Source organism: Amblyomma maculatum, chromosome 2 (assembly GCF_055883805.1).
Source record: "Amblyomma maculatum isolate TAMU_Amacu chromosome 2, ASM5588380v1, whole genome shotgun sequence".
In the NCBI taxonomy this organism is placed as follows: Eukaryota; Metazoa; Arthropoda; class Arachnida; order Ixodida; family Ixodidae; genus Amblyomma; species Amblyomma maculatum.
In genome coordinates this window covers 108524541-108541702 of record NC_139345.1, presented here as the reverse complement: position 1 = coordinate 108541702, position 17162 = coordinate 108524541, and the positions used below count along the sequence as shown (strand labels likewise).

Sequence of the window (17162 nt, the reverse complement as noted above, 5' to 3'; positions counted from 1 at the left end):
CTCTTTCCCTTGAGCAAAAAGCTCAAATAATCGCCCAAGCAGAAAGCGGAAGGAAGAAAGCGGCAATTGCTGAAGACTTCGGAATTCCTGCAAGTTCGCTGTCAACGATTCTAGGCAATAAGGACAGCGTGAGAATGGCACTTGCTTCAGGCACATCCTCGAAGCACAAAAAGGTGACGCGGCCCCTCCATGAAGAGTTGGACAAAGCAGTGCATGCGTGGTTTGTGGAAGCACGAGCCAGCAACGTCCCCCTGTCCGGAAGCATCGTCCAGCAGAAAGCCTTGAACTATGCATGCCTACTTGGCATTGATGATTTTAAAGCCAGCATTGGCTGGCTAAACCGTTTCAAGGCCCGCCATAACATCGTTGGAAAAGTGTTGTGCGGCGAGTCAATGTCAGCAGACGTGGACGGAGCAGCTGCTTGGAAGGCGAGTAACATGGCCGGAATTTTAAGCAACTTCGCGCCTGCAGACATTTACAACGCCGACGAGACCGGGCTATTCTACGAGATGTTGCCGGCTAGGACGCTCGACTTCAAGGGGCAGCGCTGTCACGGCGGCAAACACAGCAAAAAACGCATCACAGTGCTGCTTTGCACAAACATGGATGGCTCGGACAAGCGTCCGCCGTTAGTCATAGGCAAAAGTGCCAAGCCGCGCTGTTTTAAGGGAACTCGTAGCCTACCTGTGCAGTACAAGGCGAACAACAAGTCATGGATGACCCGCGCTATTTTCACCGAGTGGATGATGGCATTCGACCGCGACATGAAGCGGCAGGGCCGTAAAGTTTGCTTGCTTTTGGACAATTGTTCAGCGCATCACTCCGACGAAGTCAAGCTCACTAACACGGAGCTGAGGTTTTTCCCTCCCAATTGCACGTCTGTCTTACAGCCTCTCGATCAGGGCGTGATTCTTAGCCTGAAGAGCGCTTACCGCGGGAGGTTAATTCAGCGGCTGCTTTTTAACACTGAAACCGGCCGAGACACGAAAGTGGACTTGTACGTGGCACTGCAGATTATGTCTGCTGCCTGGAGCACACTGGGGCGCTCAGTAATTGTGAACTGTTTCAGGCACGCCGGATTTGCCGAAGGTCGACCCGTACACTCTGCTGGCCTAACACCAGGCGTTACAGACGACGACGAAGAGGCGCCACCGGCTCCGGGGATCGCAGCCGCCTGGAAAACGCTGGGAGAAATAGGAACCGTGCCGCCTAATCTCGAGCTCGACGAATACATCGGCGCTGACGCTTGTGTTGTTGTTCACGAAGATGTGAGTGATGAGCAGATCATAAAAGCTGCCCGGAATGATAAGGACTCTTCCGATGAAGAAGACGACGACGTACAGGAAGCGCCGGCTGCGGCAACCGCCGTACAGGTGATGGACGCTTTTGATGTCATCAGGAATTTCGTTGCTGTCCGAGACGACGATGTTGCAATGGGTTTGCTGACAGAGTGCGAAAATCGCGTGACGGCGTTGCTCGCCGTGAAGCGTAAGCAAACCAAGCTTACAGATTTTTGGCATTAAACGCCTTTGCTGCTGCTTGGGCAATTCTTTCTGCGTTTCACGTCAAATTTTTGCGATAACGAAGTTCCGCGAGAACGAATTTTTTTTCGTGCACCGTGAATTTCGTTATAGCGGGATTCAACTGTATAGGCAATCAACATGTCATAGCTGAACCACACAGCTCACCTCGTTTTCGTACTGAATTTCAAGCAGTGCCCTTGAACTGCCAAGGTCTTGCATGACCACTTCTGCCTGCTTGAGCAGGTCATCACGTGCAACCGTCCTCTGTGCAGAAAATGAACCAACAAGAATTAGTGCACAGTCACTAATAGCAACAAAACGTGACTTCACTGACCGATTATCAGCAAGATGAACGATAAATGAATGATAAAACTTATACACAAAGAAATTACATGAACTCTATACAGTAGTCGACCAATTTTTTCGGACTTGCACAATAATTAGAGTTCATTCAGGAAAAGTCATATGCCACATAGGAATGTATACAGTTTCATGACCAATATTTTGGACCCTGCGAAAACCAAAGTTTAATTTTTCGGACTAAAATTGGCACCAATAGTGTTTAGGCCAAAAGGTCAAGAAGTGGACTGCTATGGACATGACAAAAAAGCATGACTCTGGCTATCTAACTGGAGAGATAGTGGCCATAGTTTAGCTAGACATGCTTCTGGGGGTGCCAATGTGCATGCGCAGATCGCCTTGAAGGAGTCTCATGTCTCCCGACAACGCGCATGCCTGCTGCGTCGGGATAACCAGCGTGTGAGCATTGGCGGCAGAGCCCGCTGCATCAGATCATGTTAGTGCACCGAAGCCGACCACAGTAGCAGATCATACTATGCCATAGCCCTCTATTATCGACATATAAACGAAACATGGGGAGCGGCAAAGTTACTTTTCACAGAGAAGAGTTCACAGGTTTTTCGAACTAGTCGGTTATTCGGACCATTTCCCTGGCTCCGCCGTATCTGAAAAATTGGTCAGCAACTGTACCTGTGCTCAAGTTTGAGGAATCACATTCACGTTCTAAAGGTGCAGATTGTTTTCTGACATCCATTGCCAAGTCTGGAACATATGGCCCTCTCAAAACACACCTTGCGGCGGTCTAATCGTGGAGTGACTCTCTCGCTGTTGTCCGAACCAGAGAGGTCAGGCGTCATGTCCAATAACCTCTGCAGGGCACGGTCCCGGTCAAATGAAGTTGTGTAGAAGAGGAGATGCCGAGTCTCAAACGGAAACAAGAAGGGGCTGCAACAAAGGCACAATGAAAGTGAATCGTATCAGGCCACATTGGCAGGCACTGGAAAAACGCCTACATAAAAAATATAACAGTGTGGTAACAGTGCATGAGACCAGACAAAATTTGCGAGAAATAAAGCGCACATCATATAAAAATCTTTATTATCACATTCACTGTTACCACGGGTCACAGGTAATTAATTCAGCCATCTGCGCTGAAGAATGGCGCACTCTGAGCTACATGTAGCATAATCTAAACAACTCGCCGCCAGTCGCTAGAAGACTAACTCTCTTCAAATTTTTATATTTTACAGCCTTTTAGCCAGACCAGTAAGAAGTTGCGCATTTGTGTTCATAGTTTTTTCATTTTTCAGGAAAGGGTTTTCACCAACTGCTCACCATGCGTAGGCCACTTGAGTGAGCCAAGATGGGATGTTGCCAGTCATGATGGCAAGGGGGTCCTGCAGCTGCCGATTAGCTTTGGCTGTCAGTTTGCTATTGACAAACTCTGACCTGGGAAGGGCAGGCTGGTAGGAATGAAGCTGCAAAGAAATGGAAACACAATGCATGTTACAGCCACTGCAACTGAGCCTTTGGCATCACATAAAACACACCTGCAAAGGAGAGTACAGAAAGACTGGGAAGCTCAAATTTTATGGTACGGTTTGTGGGGTTTCCCATTCCGATGCGACTAAGCTACCATGGTTACCAACTCTATGTTCAAAACCCACGCACTCCAGTTACGGTTCAGTATCCGTGAGCACGTAACAATGTAGCCACTACAACAGCAAAACTAGTGTTTTGCTAAGCTACTGCAGCTAAAGTATCTAGCCAAGAAAACTGGTAAATGAAACCAGGACACATTGCAGTGAAAGCACATAAATTTGAACCTCAATAATCTGAATAATCATAGAAGTGTGCGTACAAAAAGCCCATTAATTCGAATGCGGGTTAGTTCTGCTATGGATAATTCCAACTATGCGCTGCCGCATGTCGGTTGCATAGTTACAAGGTGGTATGGTTATGAGGCTGTGCACGTAACTCTTAGTTTTGGCCTAGTTTGTTACTTTCCCACAAGGCAACGACACAAAGATTTTCAACCAAAGTGCGGTGGCCGTCGAGCTAGTGAAACATGGCATGAAACTTGTTGGGTCTCTCTCTCTTTCTCACACACACACGCACACGCACACAAAACGAGCATCACTTGCGCTACTCAGCCGCTTAGGTTCTCCATTTTAATGCGATAGCAGAAAATCTGGTATTGTGAGCGCGAAATCACGGGCAAGGCTCTGGCAGGTGACATTGGGCAGGTGACATGGCCAGGCACCGATTCGCCGATAGGTTGTTCGATGTAATGAGTTGGGGAGGGGTTGGACAGGAATAAACTTTCCAGGGCTCTTACATGCCAAGTCAGGCATGCTACCTGTAAGCCACGCAGGCAAGGCCACATGGAATGGTTAAAGCAGGGCTATATGTATAAGTCAAGTGGTCGCTTACAACCATTAGTTAGCACTAGTTTAGGACTGTATGCTATTAAGAATAAGAGAAATATTAGAGGTAAAAATTAGGAGATTGTAAGAGAGCAGAGACTGCATACAAGTGAACAAGAAACTGCCAGTGGAGCGACAGGCGGCAGCCATCAATGCTATTGTGTAGTACCCTTAAAGACAGAGTTTACATGCCCACCATTATTTCTTTTAGTATGAAAGCACTAACTAGTCCAGGAGTTCAGAAACTGGTAAAATCGTCTAACACACTTGTCCCTACCCCCTTGCCCCTTATCTCTGTCAAAATTTTCATCACGGTAAAAAAAACAAATGGCAAATACCTCATAGAGGTGACCCCAATACTGTGACAGAGCATAGACAACCCTGAGCAAGGCAATCACAGGCAGAGATGGGTCCTGAATAGTGACCGACTCGGGCAATGTGGCACTGAGGTGCTGATGCAGGAGCGAGACAGTGTCGGGAACAACCCCTTCTGCAAAAATAGAATTGGGCACAAAGAGATCAGTTAGTTATATAGGGTTTTATAGTGCATAAAGAATGATGCACTCAACCTACAATAATGCTCAATTATGTATAACAATCCAACTTTACAACTAAAACTTTACACATACACATCATGAAGTGCTAGACAGTGATAGGTCTTCAATGATGATTTCAGGCAGTTTCTAGAAAATGGAGACCTTTCCAGTGACAGTGCCATGCAGTCATATGGTAAAGACTCAATGATTTAAATGAGTAGAAGAGGTTTTCAATGTGCAAAACATCATGAGCTTCAGTTCGCTCCACACTTTTTCACGACCTTCCACAGCTAGTTCTTTACAGACATCAAAAGCACGTTTTTTTCTTTTCGGTCCACAACCGCACAACATAAAGCTAGCCTATTCATGGGAACATTACAATGTCAGCCAGCCTATGAGATAACGCACTATCGTGCAGCTAAAGTTAGCCTCACCATTCCAGAGATCATCTTTCTTTTTGGCAGCAGATTTGGAGCCTGAAGAGCTTTTGTTTCGGCGACTAGAAAGGCTTGGGGCTGATGATGCCTGACCTGCTCGGCTAGATGAACTGGAGGCTGCACCACTGCGATCGTCTTCAGGAACAGGACGGTACCTGCCAAGGGAAACAACCATACCTTAATTACCTCTACAACATTACACTGCCTCACTGATGCATTTACCGTCGCACTGCCTCCAGCATATTTCTCAATTCTATTGCACCTCAATCTAAAAGGACCTATGCTTTCGTCGCGTCCACACCAACCCCTGTCACGAATGCCACTGTGCGACATGGCTCCAGGTCATGCCATGAACACATACTGTACAAATGAGAATAGAGTCTGTTTGGGCAGCGATGGTCACGAAGACAGTGTAGGAACCCATCACAAGAGTCTAGCAATCTGGAATCACCTCACCCTCTATCTGTCCTGCATCACAGGCGGTGTCATCTAAACAGAGACTGTGCCACTCTCCCGTATTTCAACACAATTGTGTGCTCTGGCTCACATGTACTTCTTTGTAGAACACTTAGAAGGCATCAAACAGCGTGCCATCAACTGGAGTGGCAAAAATGAACAAATGGCTAGGCCTGTTCAAGTCAGTCTCTCAGAAAAGCTCTATTTAACGGGGGACGCGACCTTTGAAAACAGAAAAATCGCGAAACAGTCGATTTTTGGAAGATTATATTGCCACCTGGTGGTGTCCCCATGTTCTTGCATACGCCTGGAAGAAGAGGACACTGAAGTTGACTCTCGCGTGCTGTGTGCCGAACTTCGCCTGCTGGTACAGCTTCGTCCCGGCGTTTTAGTCAAGTCTAGCCCTGTTGTCCGTGACATATTTTGGTGTCGGCGCAGGGTATCGATCCCAGTATATGTCCCGCACTCCTCCGCATACCCAGGATTCAGGTCCTGTGCCAATCGACACTCCTGTTCACCGCGCTAGCCGGAGGAACCTAGGCCTACCACCTGAGCACGGGCCGTTGGAATTCACCACCGCAGCCGCCCCTCGACCTGTCATACAAACTCCAACGTACTACACTCTACAGAGCCCACGACTGCCTAAGACTTTCCACGGCTGTCAGACGGAAGACGTCGAAGACTGGCTCACCCAGTTTGAACGGGTCGCCGCATTTAATCAGTGGGACGACACCGCAAAGCTCAGGAACGTCTTCTTTAGCCTGGAAGATGGCGCTCGTACTTGGTACGAGAATCGTGAAGGCGTGCTAACATCGTGGCGCGAGTTCTGCCGCTGCATCCTGGACACCTACACCAGCCCGGATCGCCGAGAACGAGCGGAAAGGGCCTTACGCTCTCGAATACAGATGCCGAACGAGACCATAACCATGTACGTGGAGGACATGACTAGGTTGTTCCGACGATCTGACCCGGCCATGCCCGAAGAGAAAAAGGTGCGCCATCTCATGCACGGCGTTAAGGAACAACTGTTCGCTGGGCTCGTGCGCAACCCGCCGAGCACAGTTGCCGAGTTTGTTTCGGAAGCAATCACGATGGAAAGGATGCTCCAGCAGCGGTCTGCGACCTACGACAGGCCGGTACTCGCCGCTTCGCTCACTGAGCCGCATTCGGCCTTCGGGGCTAGTCCGGATCTTCTTCGCGACATCATCCGCTCCATTTTGCGTGAAGAGCTCCAGAAGCTTTTCGGTGCTCCCCAGCCGACGGTCAGCTCTGTCGCTAGTATTGTCCGAGAAGAACTCCAGCAAGCACTTCGGCCTTCGGTACCAGCTGCTAACCCGCCATCCTTTTCCACCGAGTCCTGTCGGCCAACGTATGCGGACATCTTGCGACGTCCCCCGACTGATTCCACGCAATTACTGCCACCCGACCAAGGCTCACTTTATTCAGCCCACCCCGAGCCGTACATCGACAACCGCCGACCACCCCAGCGAAAGGCAGACCTGTGGCGTGCCCCAAATCGGCAGCGCCTGTGCTTCCACTGCGGGGAAGCTGGTCACCTGTATCGACAGTGCCCATATCGACAACTGGGACTGAAGGGTTTCCCCATCGACATGCGTAACCCTCCTTTAGGCCAACGACCCCGGGATATTGAAGACTACGTAGCCCAGCAGCGCATGGCGCCAACTTTTAGACGACAGTCACGATCTCCGTCTCCACGCCGACTATCCTCGCAGCCCAGCTCATCCGGGATGGCGCAGCGACGGTCGCCTAGTCCGAGCCGGGAAAACTAAAGACAGCGACCTCAGGGGGCGAGGCCGCTTCAAATCGACGCGACGAAGACCCCCCGACAACGCGACCTGTGAGTGACCGCGACTTGACGGCCCCGACGACAGTTCGTACACGTGAAGACAGACTCTCGCTGGATATACCCGTGCTGCTCGACGGCTATTAGGTTAGCGCATTGGTAGACACTGGTGCTGATTTTTCGATTTTAAGCGGGAAGCTAGCGGCGCTTCTAAAGAAAGTGATGACGCCATGGTCTGGCACGCAGATTCGAACCGCTGGCGGACATGTCGTAACTCCGAGCGGTCAGTGCACGGCGAGAGTCCAAATTCGCAACTCCACGTTTGTTGTCAGCTGCCTTGTGATACCTGACTGCTCCCGCGACTGTATCCTTGGTGTCGATTTTCTCCGGGAGTATGGGGCCATTATCGATCTCCGGAAGCGCACCGTGACCTTTTCGACCGAGAAAGCTGATGATACTGACACCGCAGACCGCCAAAGCCGTGCCCCTCTTCGAATTTCTGCCGAGAGCGTTTCTATTCCGCCACGTTCTAGTGTTTTTGTGACTGTTAACTGCGATGAACTACGTGACGGAACGGCGGTCGCTGAGGGCAACCAGTCCCTTTTGCTCACCCACGGCGTCACCTCGGCGCGGAGTCTCATCCATCTGCGTAACGGCCGATCTAAACTCCTGGTGACTAACTTTACGAACGAACCCCGCCATCTTTTCCGCGCTACTGCAATCGCATTCGCCGACGCCTTAGCGGACGTTTCTGAATGTTTTACATTTGGAGAAGTTGAAAATGTGCGCCCATCCCTTGATCGTCTGGATATTAGTACAGATCTCTCGGAAACACAGCAGCACGATCTGCGTTCTCTCCTTCTAAAATACAGTGCTTGTTTCGCGACGTCATCGAAAATTCGGCAAACGCCTCTTGTGAAGCACCGCATAATTACTCCCGACGATGCCCGCCCTATACGCCAGCAGCCGTACCGCATCTCAACGACGGAACGTGAAGCGATTCAGACACAGGTTCAGGAGATGCTTCGTGATGGTGTCATCCAACCCTCCAACAGTCCGTGGTCGTCCCCTGTCGTGCTGGTGAAAAAAAAGGATCGTACCCTTCGCTTCTGTGTTGATTATCGAAAATTGAACGACATCACTAAAAAAGACGTCTAACCGCTGCCTCGTATCGACGATTCGCTCGACAAGCTTCGCCGTGCCCAGTACTTTTCCTCCATTGACTTGAAGAGCGGGTACTGGCAGATTGAGGTCGATGAGCGGGACCGCGAAAAAACAGCTTTTGTCACCCCAGATGGACTGTATGAGTTTAAAGTGCTGCCATTCGGCCTATGTTCAGCGCCGGCTACTTTTCAGCGCATGATGGACACCGTTCTCGCCGGCCTCAAATGGCAAATCTGTTTAGTTTATCTCGACGACGTTGTCGTGTTCTCTGAAACCTTTGGAGAACACCTCGAACGCCTTCGCGCAGTATTAGACGCCCTCCGGTCAGCTGACTTGACGCTCAAGCCCGAGAAGTGCCACTTTGGCTACAAAGAGTTGAAGTTTCTCGGTCATCTTGTGAGTGCCGCAGGCGTTAGGCCAGACCCCGACAAAACTGCCGCTGTCGCCAAATTTCCCGTTCCTGCCACGAAGAGGAGTTTAAAACGTTTCCTGGGTTTGTGTGCGTACTACCGCCGCTTCATCGCCGACTTTTCCAAGATAGCCGCACCCCTGACCCGCCTCACGCGGGATGATACACAGTTCGTGTGGGCCGCCGAACAACAGGAGGCTTTTGCGGAGCTGCGCAGACGACTGCAAACTACCCCTGTTCTTGCGCACTTTGATGAAGACGCTGCCACCGAAGTCCACACCGACGCCAGCAACATCGGCCTTGGCGCTGTACTCGTACAACACCAAGCTGGCGTGGAAAGGGTCATTGCGTATGCCAGCCGCACGCTCTCCCGCGCTGAAACAAATTATTCCACTACGGAAAAGGAATGCCTCGCGGTTGTGTGGGCAACTATGAAATTTAGGCCTTACCTCTATGGCCGTGCGTTTAAAGTCGTTACTGACCACCATTCTTTGTGTTGGCTGGCCAATCTCCGTGACCCATCGGGGCGCCTAGCACGATGGAGCCTTCGCCTCCAAGAATTTGATTACTCCATCGTGTACAAATCTGGTCAGAAGCACGAAGATGCTGACGCGCTCTCCCGGGCACCCATCGGATTTGTCGATAACGTCACGGATGACAGAGGGTTTCTTGGACTAGTGAATGCCTCAGACATAATGACCCGACAGCGAGCTGACCCAGAACTTCGACCTGTCATTGACCACCTGGAGGGTCGCGCTGCTGACGTCCCCCGTCAGTTTGGAAGGCACCTGTCTGCATTCTGTCTTCGGAATGGCGTTTTATTCAAGAAAAACTCCAGCACTGTTGATCGAGCGCACCTCCTTGTCGTGCCGGCCGACCTTCGCGACGATATCCTTTTTGCTTGCCACGATGAGCCCACATCCGGCCACTTGGGCTTTGCACGCACACTCGCTCGAGTTCGTCAAGCCTATTATTGGCCTAAACTTTCTGACGCTGTCCATCGCTACGTCAGAGGCTGCCGCGAGTGTCAGCGTCGAAAGGTGCCTCCTCTCAAGCCCGCGGGTTTGCTCCAACCTATTATTCCACCTCGGTCGCCGTTTGACCAAGTCGGCATCGACCTACTGGGCCCATTTCCGCTGTCATCGATGGGTAACAAATGGATTATAGTCGCGACTGACTATCTCACACGTTATGCGGAAACCAAGGCAGTGCAGCGGGGCACATCAATTGAGATCGCCCAATTCTTTATGCAGCAAATCGTGTTACGTCATGGTGCACCGTCCCTAGTCGTAACCGATCGAGGCACCGCGTTTACGGCACAGCTCATGCATGACGTGCTCGAGCTTAGTCATACCAGCCACCGAAAAACTACTGCATATCACCCGCAGACGAATGGCCTCACGGAGAGACTCAACAAAACCATCGTCGACATGATTGCAATGTACATAGACTCGCAGCACAAAAACTGGGATGAAATTCTCCCCTACATCACATATGCCTACAACACGGCCACCCAAGAGACGACGCGTTTTACACCATTTCGCCTAGTCTACGGACGTGACGTTCAGACGATGTTGGATGCCATGCTTCCGAGCTGCACAGATGATCATCCACTCACGCCAGACGCCGAGCAGTTTGCTCAGTGCGCTGAGGAAGCACGTCAACTCGCCCGCATTCACATTCAACAACAGCAGGGCACGGATGCACGCCGCTACAACCTCCGTCACCGACACGTCGCATACCATCCTGGAGAGAAAGTTTGGGTGTGGACCCCGGTGCGTCGGCCCGGCTTGTGTGATAAACTGATTTCTCGTTACTTCGGACCTTACGAAGTTCTGCGCCGAGTCACGGAAGTGACTTACGAAGTTCGTCCAGTGGGTACTGTGCAGCCCTCGCGTCGGCAACCACGCTCCGAGGTCGTGCACGTTGTCCGCATGAAGCCCTATTTCACGCGGTAGTGCGCTATGCGCTTGTTTCGTTGTCGCGTAGGGCACCTTACCCCGCCTCCGTTATCTATGCTGTCCATGTGCTGGTCTTTCGTTTCGCTTACATTGGCCATCGCTCGCGCTCCGTCCCTTATTTCGTTTTTTAAGAGGGGGAGTAATGCCACCTGGTGGTGTCCCCATGTTCTTGCATGCGCCTGGAAGAAGAGGACACTGAAGTTGACTCTCGCGTGCTGTGTGCCGAACTTCGCCTGCTGGTACAGCTTCGTCCCGGCGTTTTAGTCAAGTCTAGCCCTGTTGTCCGTGACAATATATTCCGGTAGTATGTCTTATAAACTACCATTTCTGTAATTATCGATGCCCAACTCGCCGTAGAAATACTCGAAATTAATTATTTAACAAGCGGCGGCAGCCGCGGAGCAGCGAGCAAGCGCCGAAAATTTCCAAACTTCGCGCGCGCGCCATTCCTCTCTCGCCGAACTGAGCGCCGCCATCTTGGTCTTGTTTTGTTTGTGAATTCTTGTGCTTTCTTCTGCCACCCTCGGCGGTGGCGACGGCGGCGCGGTCGAGGCGTGGCTTGCTTCCGATTGGGAGCCTCGTGGCGGCTTTCAAGTTTCCCGCGCTCGAATTCAAGGCTGCGATTGGGCAAAGCGCGCGCTCCGCGAGAACGCGGGGGATCAAGAAATAAAAAAGTTGGTGTTCAAGGGTAGCCTCCCCCCTTAAATCCAAGATAGCGCCTTTCATAGCTGTGAAAAGCCAATTAGCTGAGACCCCAACACCAACTCGTCTATTGCAGATAAAAAACAAAAGTTGAATTATCTCCACACTATTCCAGAAAGAAAAACCACACTTTATGACTCCGTTGAGTCCACAATATCTGTTGTGGACACGCATACATTCTTGTGAGATGCACGATGGTTCTTCAATAAAATCCAAATGCAAGTTACTGGGGTCGGAAAAATCGGCCGGCTACCGCACGGACGTAATAGCGTGAGCTTACACCGCCCTTACCATATGGTATGCGTCTGCACCCAAATGTTGGCGTAGCCCATCGGGTTTTCAGAATCTGTGTCCGTCTCCTGGCCGTCAGGGCTGGCACCGCTGTACTGCCGAATGGCCTGGTACACTGTCATGCCATACGGCAGCGGGTGGTCCCCTATCAGGAATTGCAGCTTGTGCCGCGCTTGACCCTGGTTTATCATCATGGCAGCCTGCACAGACAAAAGAGCAAAGAGTTGTTTGCATGGGCATGCAGTAGGTAATACGAGAGCCTCTTCTGATAATGACCTCAGGGGAGTGCGTGCAACGCAAAATTCAAAACTATACACGGCCATGCAGAATTGCTGCAAGCCATTTGGGCTGTTCTTGAAATGTGGAAGGCAGGATAGGGTGCCATTTCACTTTTGATCTCTGCTCACAATATAACTGTTTATAATTTAATGCTTTAAGTCGTGTGAACGCTGTGCTGCCATCTCGCAGGGAACTATAAAACACGGTGCAACAGCAGGCTGAAGTGAGGGTCATGCGCAGCAAATTCTCCCAATAACATTTTTTGCCTGAACCCGATTTCTTTTTTTTATTATTATTATTATCTTTTTTTTACTGTGTTCAGTTAAATAAAAAACTCAGTTAATTCAGACATTTCTTGCAGTCCCTGTGAGGGGGCAAAAATCATGAGAAGAAGCAAAGTTTTAAAAACATTTTGGAGGTCTACAGCCTATCTCCTTGATAATTACTTATTTATTCACTCCCTGGGTCATTCCACTCTAAAAGGTGCAAACGAGCTGAATAAATTCCATCTCTGTTCATTTTTTTTTTTCGTTTTCCTCAAAACACAAATGTTTTACATTTTTATAGTTTATAAGAAAGATATCTTTGTATTTGATAATAAGAAAAGAATACCGTAAAAATCCACACATATAGTGAGCTCTTTGCCTCCGATTTTATCATGTTAAGATTTCCACCCTTATTATATTCAGATCCAAGCAAATTTCATCTTAAATTGGTAGTTACCGTCTCATTAATATTCAGCACTGTGAGCACCGGGATTCCAGAGAGAGGAGGCGTCATCTAGCAGTGGCGTCTGTAGACTGTTTCGATGGTTTCAAATTTCCCCCTTTGATCCCACTTTTGATCCCATACTGACCCCACGCCCGTCATGAGCGCGGCATGACCACGGTGCTCGTGCCACGCACGCGACTGGAAAAAGGTTGATTGCACTTTATACGATGTAGGAATGGCGAAAGCAGCACTCGGCATTTTTTACGTTTTTGTCACAGGCTTCTCCGCTGTCAAGTGTTTGAGAAATGCAGGAAAAAAAAAATTACGAGGGACTTTAGCAACTAAAGTAGTGAAAAGCGAAAGCCCAAGTGCCGCATTTTGCTATGCAACTGGCACCGATTAGTAATTAATCAATTAGTCATTAATTATTTCATCATGAAGTAGGCAATTCATCAATTATATGTTATCTAATCACCTAGTCATTATTCTGTAATTAATTCATTAATTAGTAACTGACCATTGATTGATATATGGCCATATTTGCATGTATTCGCGCATACTGTGGTGGTGCTCTATGATTGGCCGAGACCTCTATGACGTCATCTCGGGCCAATCAGAGCCGCTGCAAAAGCGGGACACATTTTGTCCACGACAGCTTGAGCCATTAAAGGCTTTCGCCTTGAGAGCTGTCTTCGCAAGCAGCGCACATGATTGGTCAACGGAGAGGTGACGCCACCATCCGCATAATTCGAAGTGACCAATCAGAAGTCTTATCTTTTTTAGCGTTCCTGCCATCTGCAATGAACGCACGGCAAGGAGCGCCACGTGGCAGGAGCGATGGCTTACAGTCCAAACGCACACTTGTCGGAGAAAGTGTGACGGATACTGCGCCTTTTCTCCAGAAGTCTCATCTTGTCTAGCGTTCCTGCCATCTGCAATTCCACACTTGAATGTGCGCCAAGGAGCGCCACACAACAGGAGCGATGGCTTACAGTCCAAACGCACACTTGCCGGAGAAAGTGTGACTGATACTGCGCCTTTTCTCCAGAAGTCTCATCTTGTCTAGCGTTCCTGCCATCTGCAATCCCACACTTGAACGCGCGCCAAAGAACGCCACACGACAGCCGCCACAAAAGTGGGACACACTTTGTCCACGACAGTATGAACCATTAAAGTCTTTTGCCTTAATAACAGCATTTAGCGGTACAGATGACTTTTTACGGAAAGATACCTCTAGCAAGAGACTCCAGGCCAATGATACATCGCTTGACAGCAATTGCGAAAACAACAAATCCGAAAACACTTGTGGGGCGCACACGCCACGCACAGTGCTGCATGCAGATAGCTGCAAACGCGCATGCTAACCGCGGCAGCTTGTACACTGCTGTCTCATGTCCAAGCTGGAAGTAGGCTGCTAAGGCAAACGCAAGCTGCTCTCCTCACAGTGCATGAAATTCTCTGATCAAGCATGTTGTAAGGCAAAAATTGTATGTACAGATGTACAGAATCCCACGTCATTTCTAGGAACTGAGTGTAGTGACACACAGAGCTACTAAGCAGACTTGCTGCCATAATTTTAGCTTCAGGCACCGCTGGCACTGCGTTCAAGTCCTTTAGATGTCTAAGTTCATTACATCTGCATAGTCCATGACCATGCACTAGCACTTGTGCCAGCTAACACAGGAATACTACCATGAGTTGCAAAGATTATACAGAGCGATCACAAAGAGTGTCGAGAGGTGAGCACTGCATTATAGGCTAGGAGGCGGTAGGAGCCAGCAGAAATAACGCACCATGGTATCGTCGATGTCCTCATCAGAATTCTCTTCATCACTACCACCATCATCATCGTCCTGCAATGATAAAAGAAAGAACCCAGAGGTTATACTACATCATAATCCAATCAAATGAATTTTCATCACATATATATTATGCAATGCCCACAAATGTCCACAATGTCCACACTGCAAAGCCTAGTCGAATGTGAAAAACTCAATTGTACTTTATCCTGGTATTTCAAACTATAGCAAATGTAGAGATGTGTGAATATTAAGATATCTGAATACCAATACGGGAAAAAACAAAAGTGCCTTCGCATATTATATCTCATCAATGGAAAAAAAGAATTGAATAGCAAAAATTGTCCCATTTATTTTGGAATTCACATCGTACTTGCAAACAAAATTACAGCTTCACAGATATACGGCAGAACCTCAGTGATACGGGTCTAGAAAAATTTGTATCATCACAACATTCGCATCATCAAAACGAAGAAAATAAGCAGAGGCATGGGAAAGAGTCGCACAGATTTGTTTACGTCTGAGAATGTTTATTTCGGTTGCACGGTCACAATTCGCACTCGCGGCGCACACAGCGCGACAGGCGATCGAGACGTCAGGCGAGCCGCGTGCCTCCGCGGACTTCTCGCGGCGCGTACTGCACAAGAGATGGCGAAGAGATGGCGAAGCGCTGGCCGCGCGGCGCCGCAGACTGCTTGCGATGCATACAACGCAACTAGCGGTCGCAAAGTCTACTACGTGCGGCCTGTACGCACCCGCCGGGTGTGCGCCGTGGAATACTCACGGCTGCGCGCCTCTGCAAACTTTTTGCGGTGTGGAAAACGATCACGATGTCGACGAGGTGCGGTCCGCGCGCCTCTTCGTACTTCTTGCAGGGCGTACAGCACGACAGGAGATTGCTACATGAGGGCCGTGTCGCACCGCAAAACGCTCACAGATCGCGATCGCAAAGCCAGCGATGTACGGTTCGTGCGTGCCTGACAGACAATCGCGATGTTGGCAAGGTGCGGACCATGTGTCAACGCAGACTGCCCGTGATGCGTACATACGACGCGGCTGGCGATCGCAGTCAACAATGTGAAGGCAGTGCATAGTTCGTATCATCCGTAGCGGCGCGGGAGAGTGTTCGGAACATCCAAAATTTTGCACTCTGGCCGGGGAATTTCGTGAATTCCTATCATCCCGAAATTCGTATCAACCGGATTCGTATCATTTTACTCTAAGTGTATATCCCTACAGAAAAATCTAGCATAAATCCTATGCAGAATTTTGTATACCTTTCCTTTTTTTCGTACAGGAAGGACCTGCATAAAACCAAGTCTTTCCACTGCTGAATACAGTAAAATCTCGGTAATTCGACCTTAAAGGGATTAGAAAAAGTGTCTGAATTGACCAAAAGCTCAAATTATCAAAAGGGCTTGAAAAAAACTGCCGCAAATATTTTGCATTAAGGTAGTTTTATCTGCTGAACATGTGCATAATGGCTATCTGCCCTTGAGGTGAAACCGAGGAGAGAACTATGTTTTTTCTGCTTTCGTCAAATGCTGCAGTGTTTTCGGAATGCTTCACTGCACAGTCCAGGCGGTAACAACTACAGTGGACTACGCAATGCGGTGAAACTGTGGTGAATTAGGAAATTTTCGGGTGTGTTTGGTAATTTGCAATATTCAAAAATTCTGAATATCAGCTTCTCGAACACAAAATCGAATAACGAACATATTCAACAGTGTTCTTTCTGTAAGTGTACGCTCTCTGACTGCATCAAGCCTAAAAGATTATAAAGCAGCTTCCTTAATGATTACAGCATGCAACTGCAATATGCTCCTATATAAAATGCAAGCAGTGCTTCTACGGTTGCTTTACCGCAGACATAACTCCACAATAACTGCAACAAAAATATCTAGAGACATGCACTGCAATGTTAATATGAAATCATGTGCATATTTCTCACAAGTTTTTCTCGATTCTGGGTCACAGCAATGCCTTTTTGACCAAGAGAGCTGTGTACACTATTGCATAGAAAGGTAGAAAATTTAGCTGGCATTTCAATTCCACCAACTTGCTATAAGCCCAAGCAGTGCAAAACGAGACTGCAGAAGCAGAGCATTTGCTTCTCTTTCTCTCAAACACACGCAGACAAGTGTGGATTGCGTTTGGAAACATTTTATCATGCAAACGCAAGTGCGCATTGAAAGAAAAACTCACTCGTATCCTCCCGTATCCCCTGATGACCAAGTACCGCTCAATAGCTTGCACAAGTGCCAAAGGATCTATTTTTACAGGTCCCCCTCTCCACTGCCGCAAATTGGAGCAGGTTGGATGCCTCTGGAGGTTGCACTGCAAAGGTACACAGCCGAGAAAACA

At 49.0% G+C, this 17162-nt stretch overlaps 1 protein-coding gene across 4 annotated transcripts in view; it reads right to left on the bottom strand.

Annotated features, from left to right (window-relative positions):
- ctrip (E3 ubiquitin-protein ligase ctrip) overlaps positions 1-17162 on the bottom strand; it is a 118144-nt gene that overhangs the window by 15647 nt on the left and 85335 nt on the right. For all 4 annotated transcript variants that reach the window (XM_084595023.1, XM_084595022.1, XM_084595024.1 and 1 more), the window contains 8 exons: positions 17004-17135; positions 14793-14852; positions 12010-12209; positions 5220-5377; positions 4588-4739; positions 3159-3301; positions 2615-2768; positions 1689-1787 (listed from right to left, as the gene is read on the bottom strand). In XM_084595023.1, coding sequence (XP_084451149.1) covers positions 1689-1787; positions 2615-2768; positions 3159-3301; positions 4588-4739; positions 5220-5377; positions 12010-12209; positions 14793-14852; positions 17004-17135 — 1098 coding nt within the window. The remainder of the gene's footprint in view (positions 1-1688; positions 1788-2614; positions 2769-3158; positions 3302-4587; positions 4740-5219; positions 5378-12009; positions 12210-14792; positions 14853-17003; positions 17136-17162) is intronic.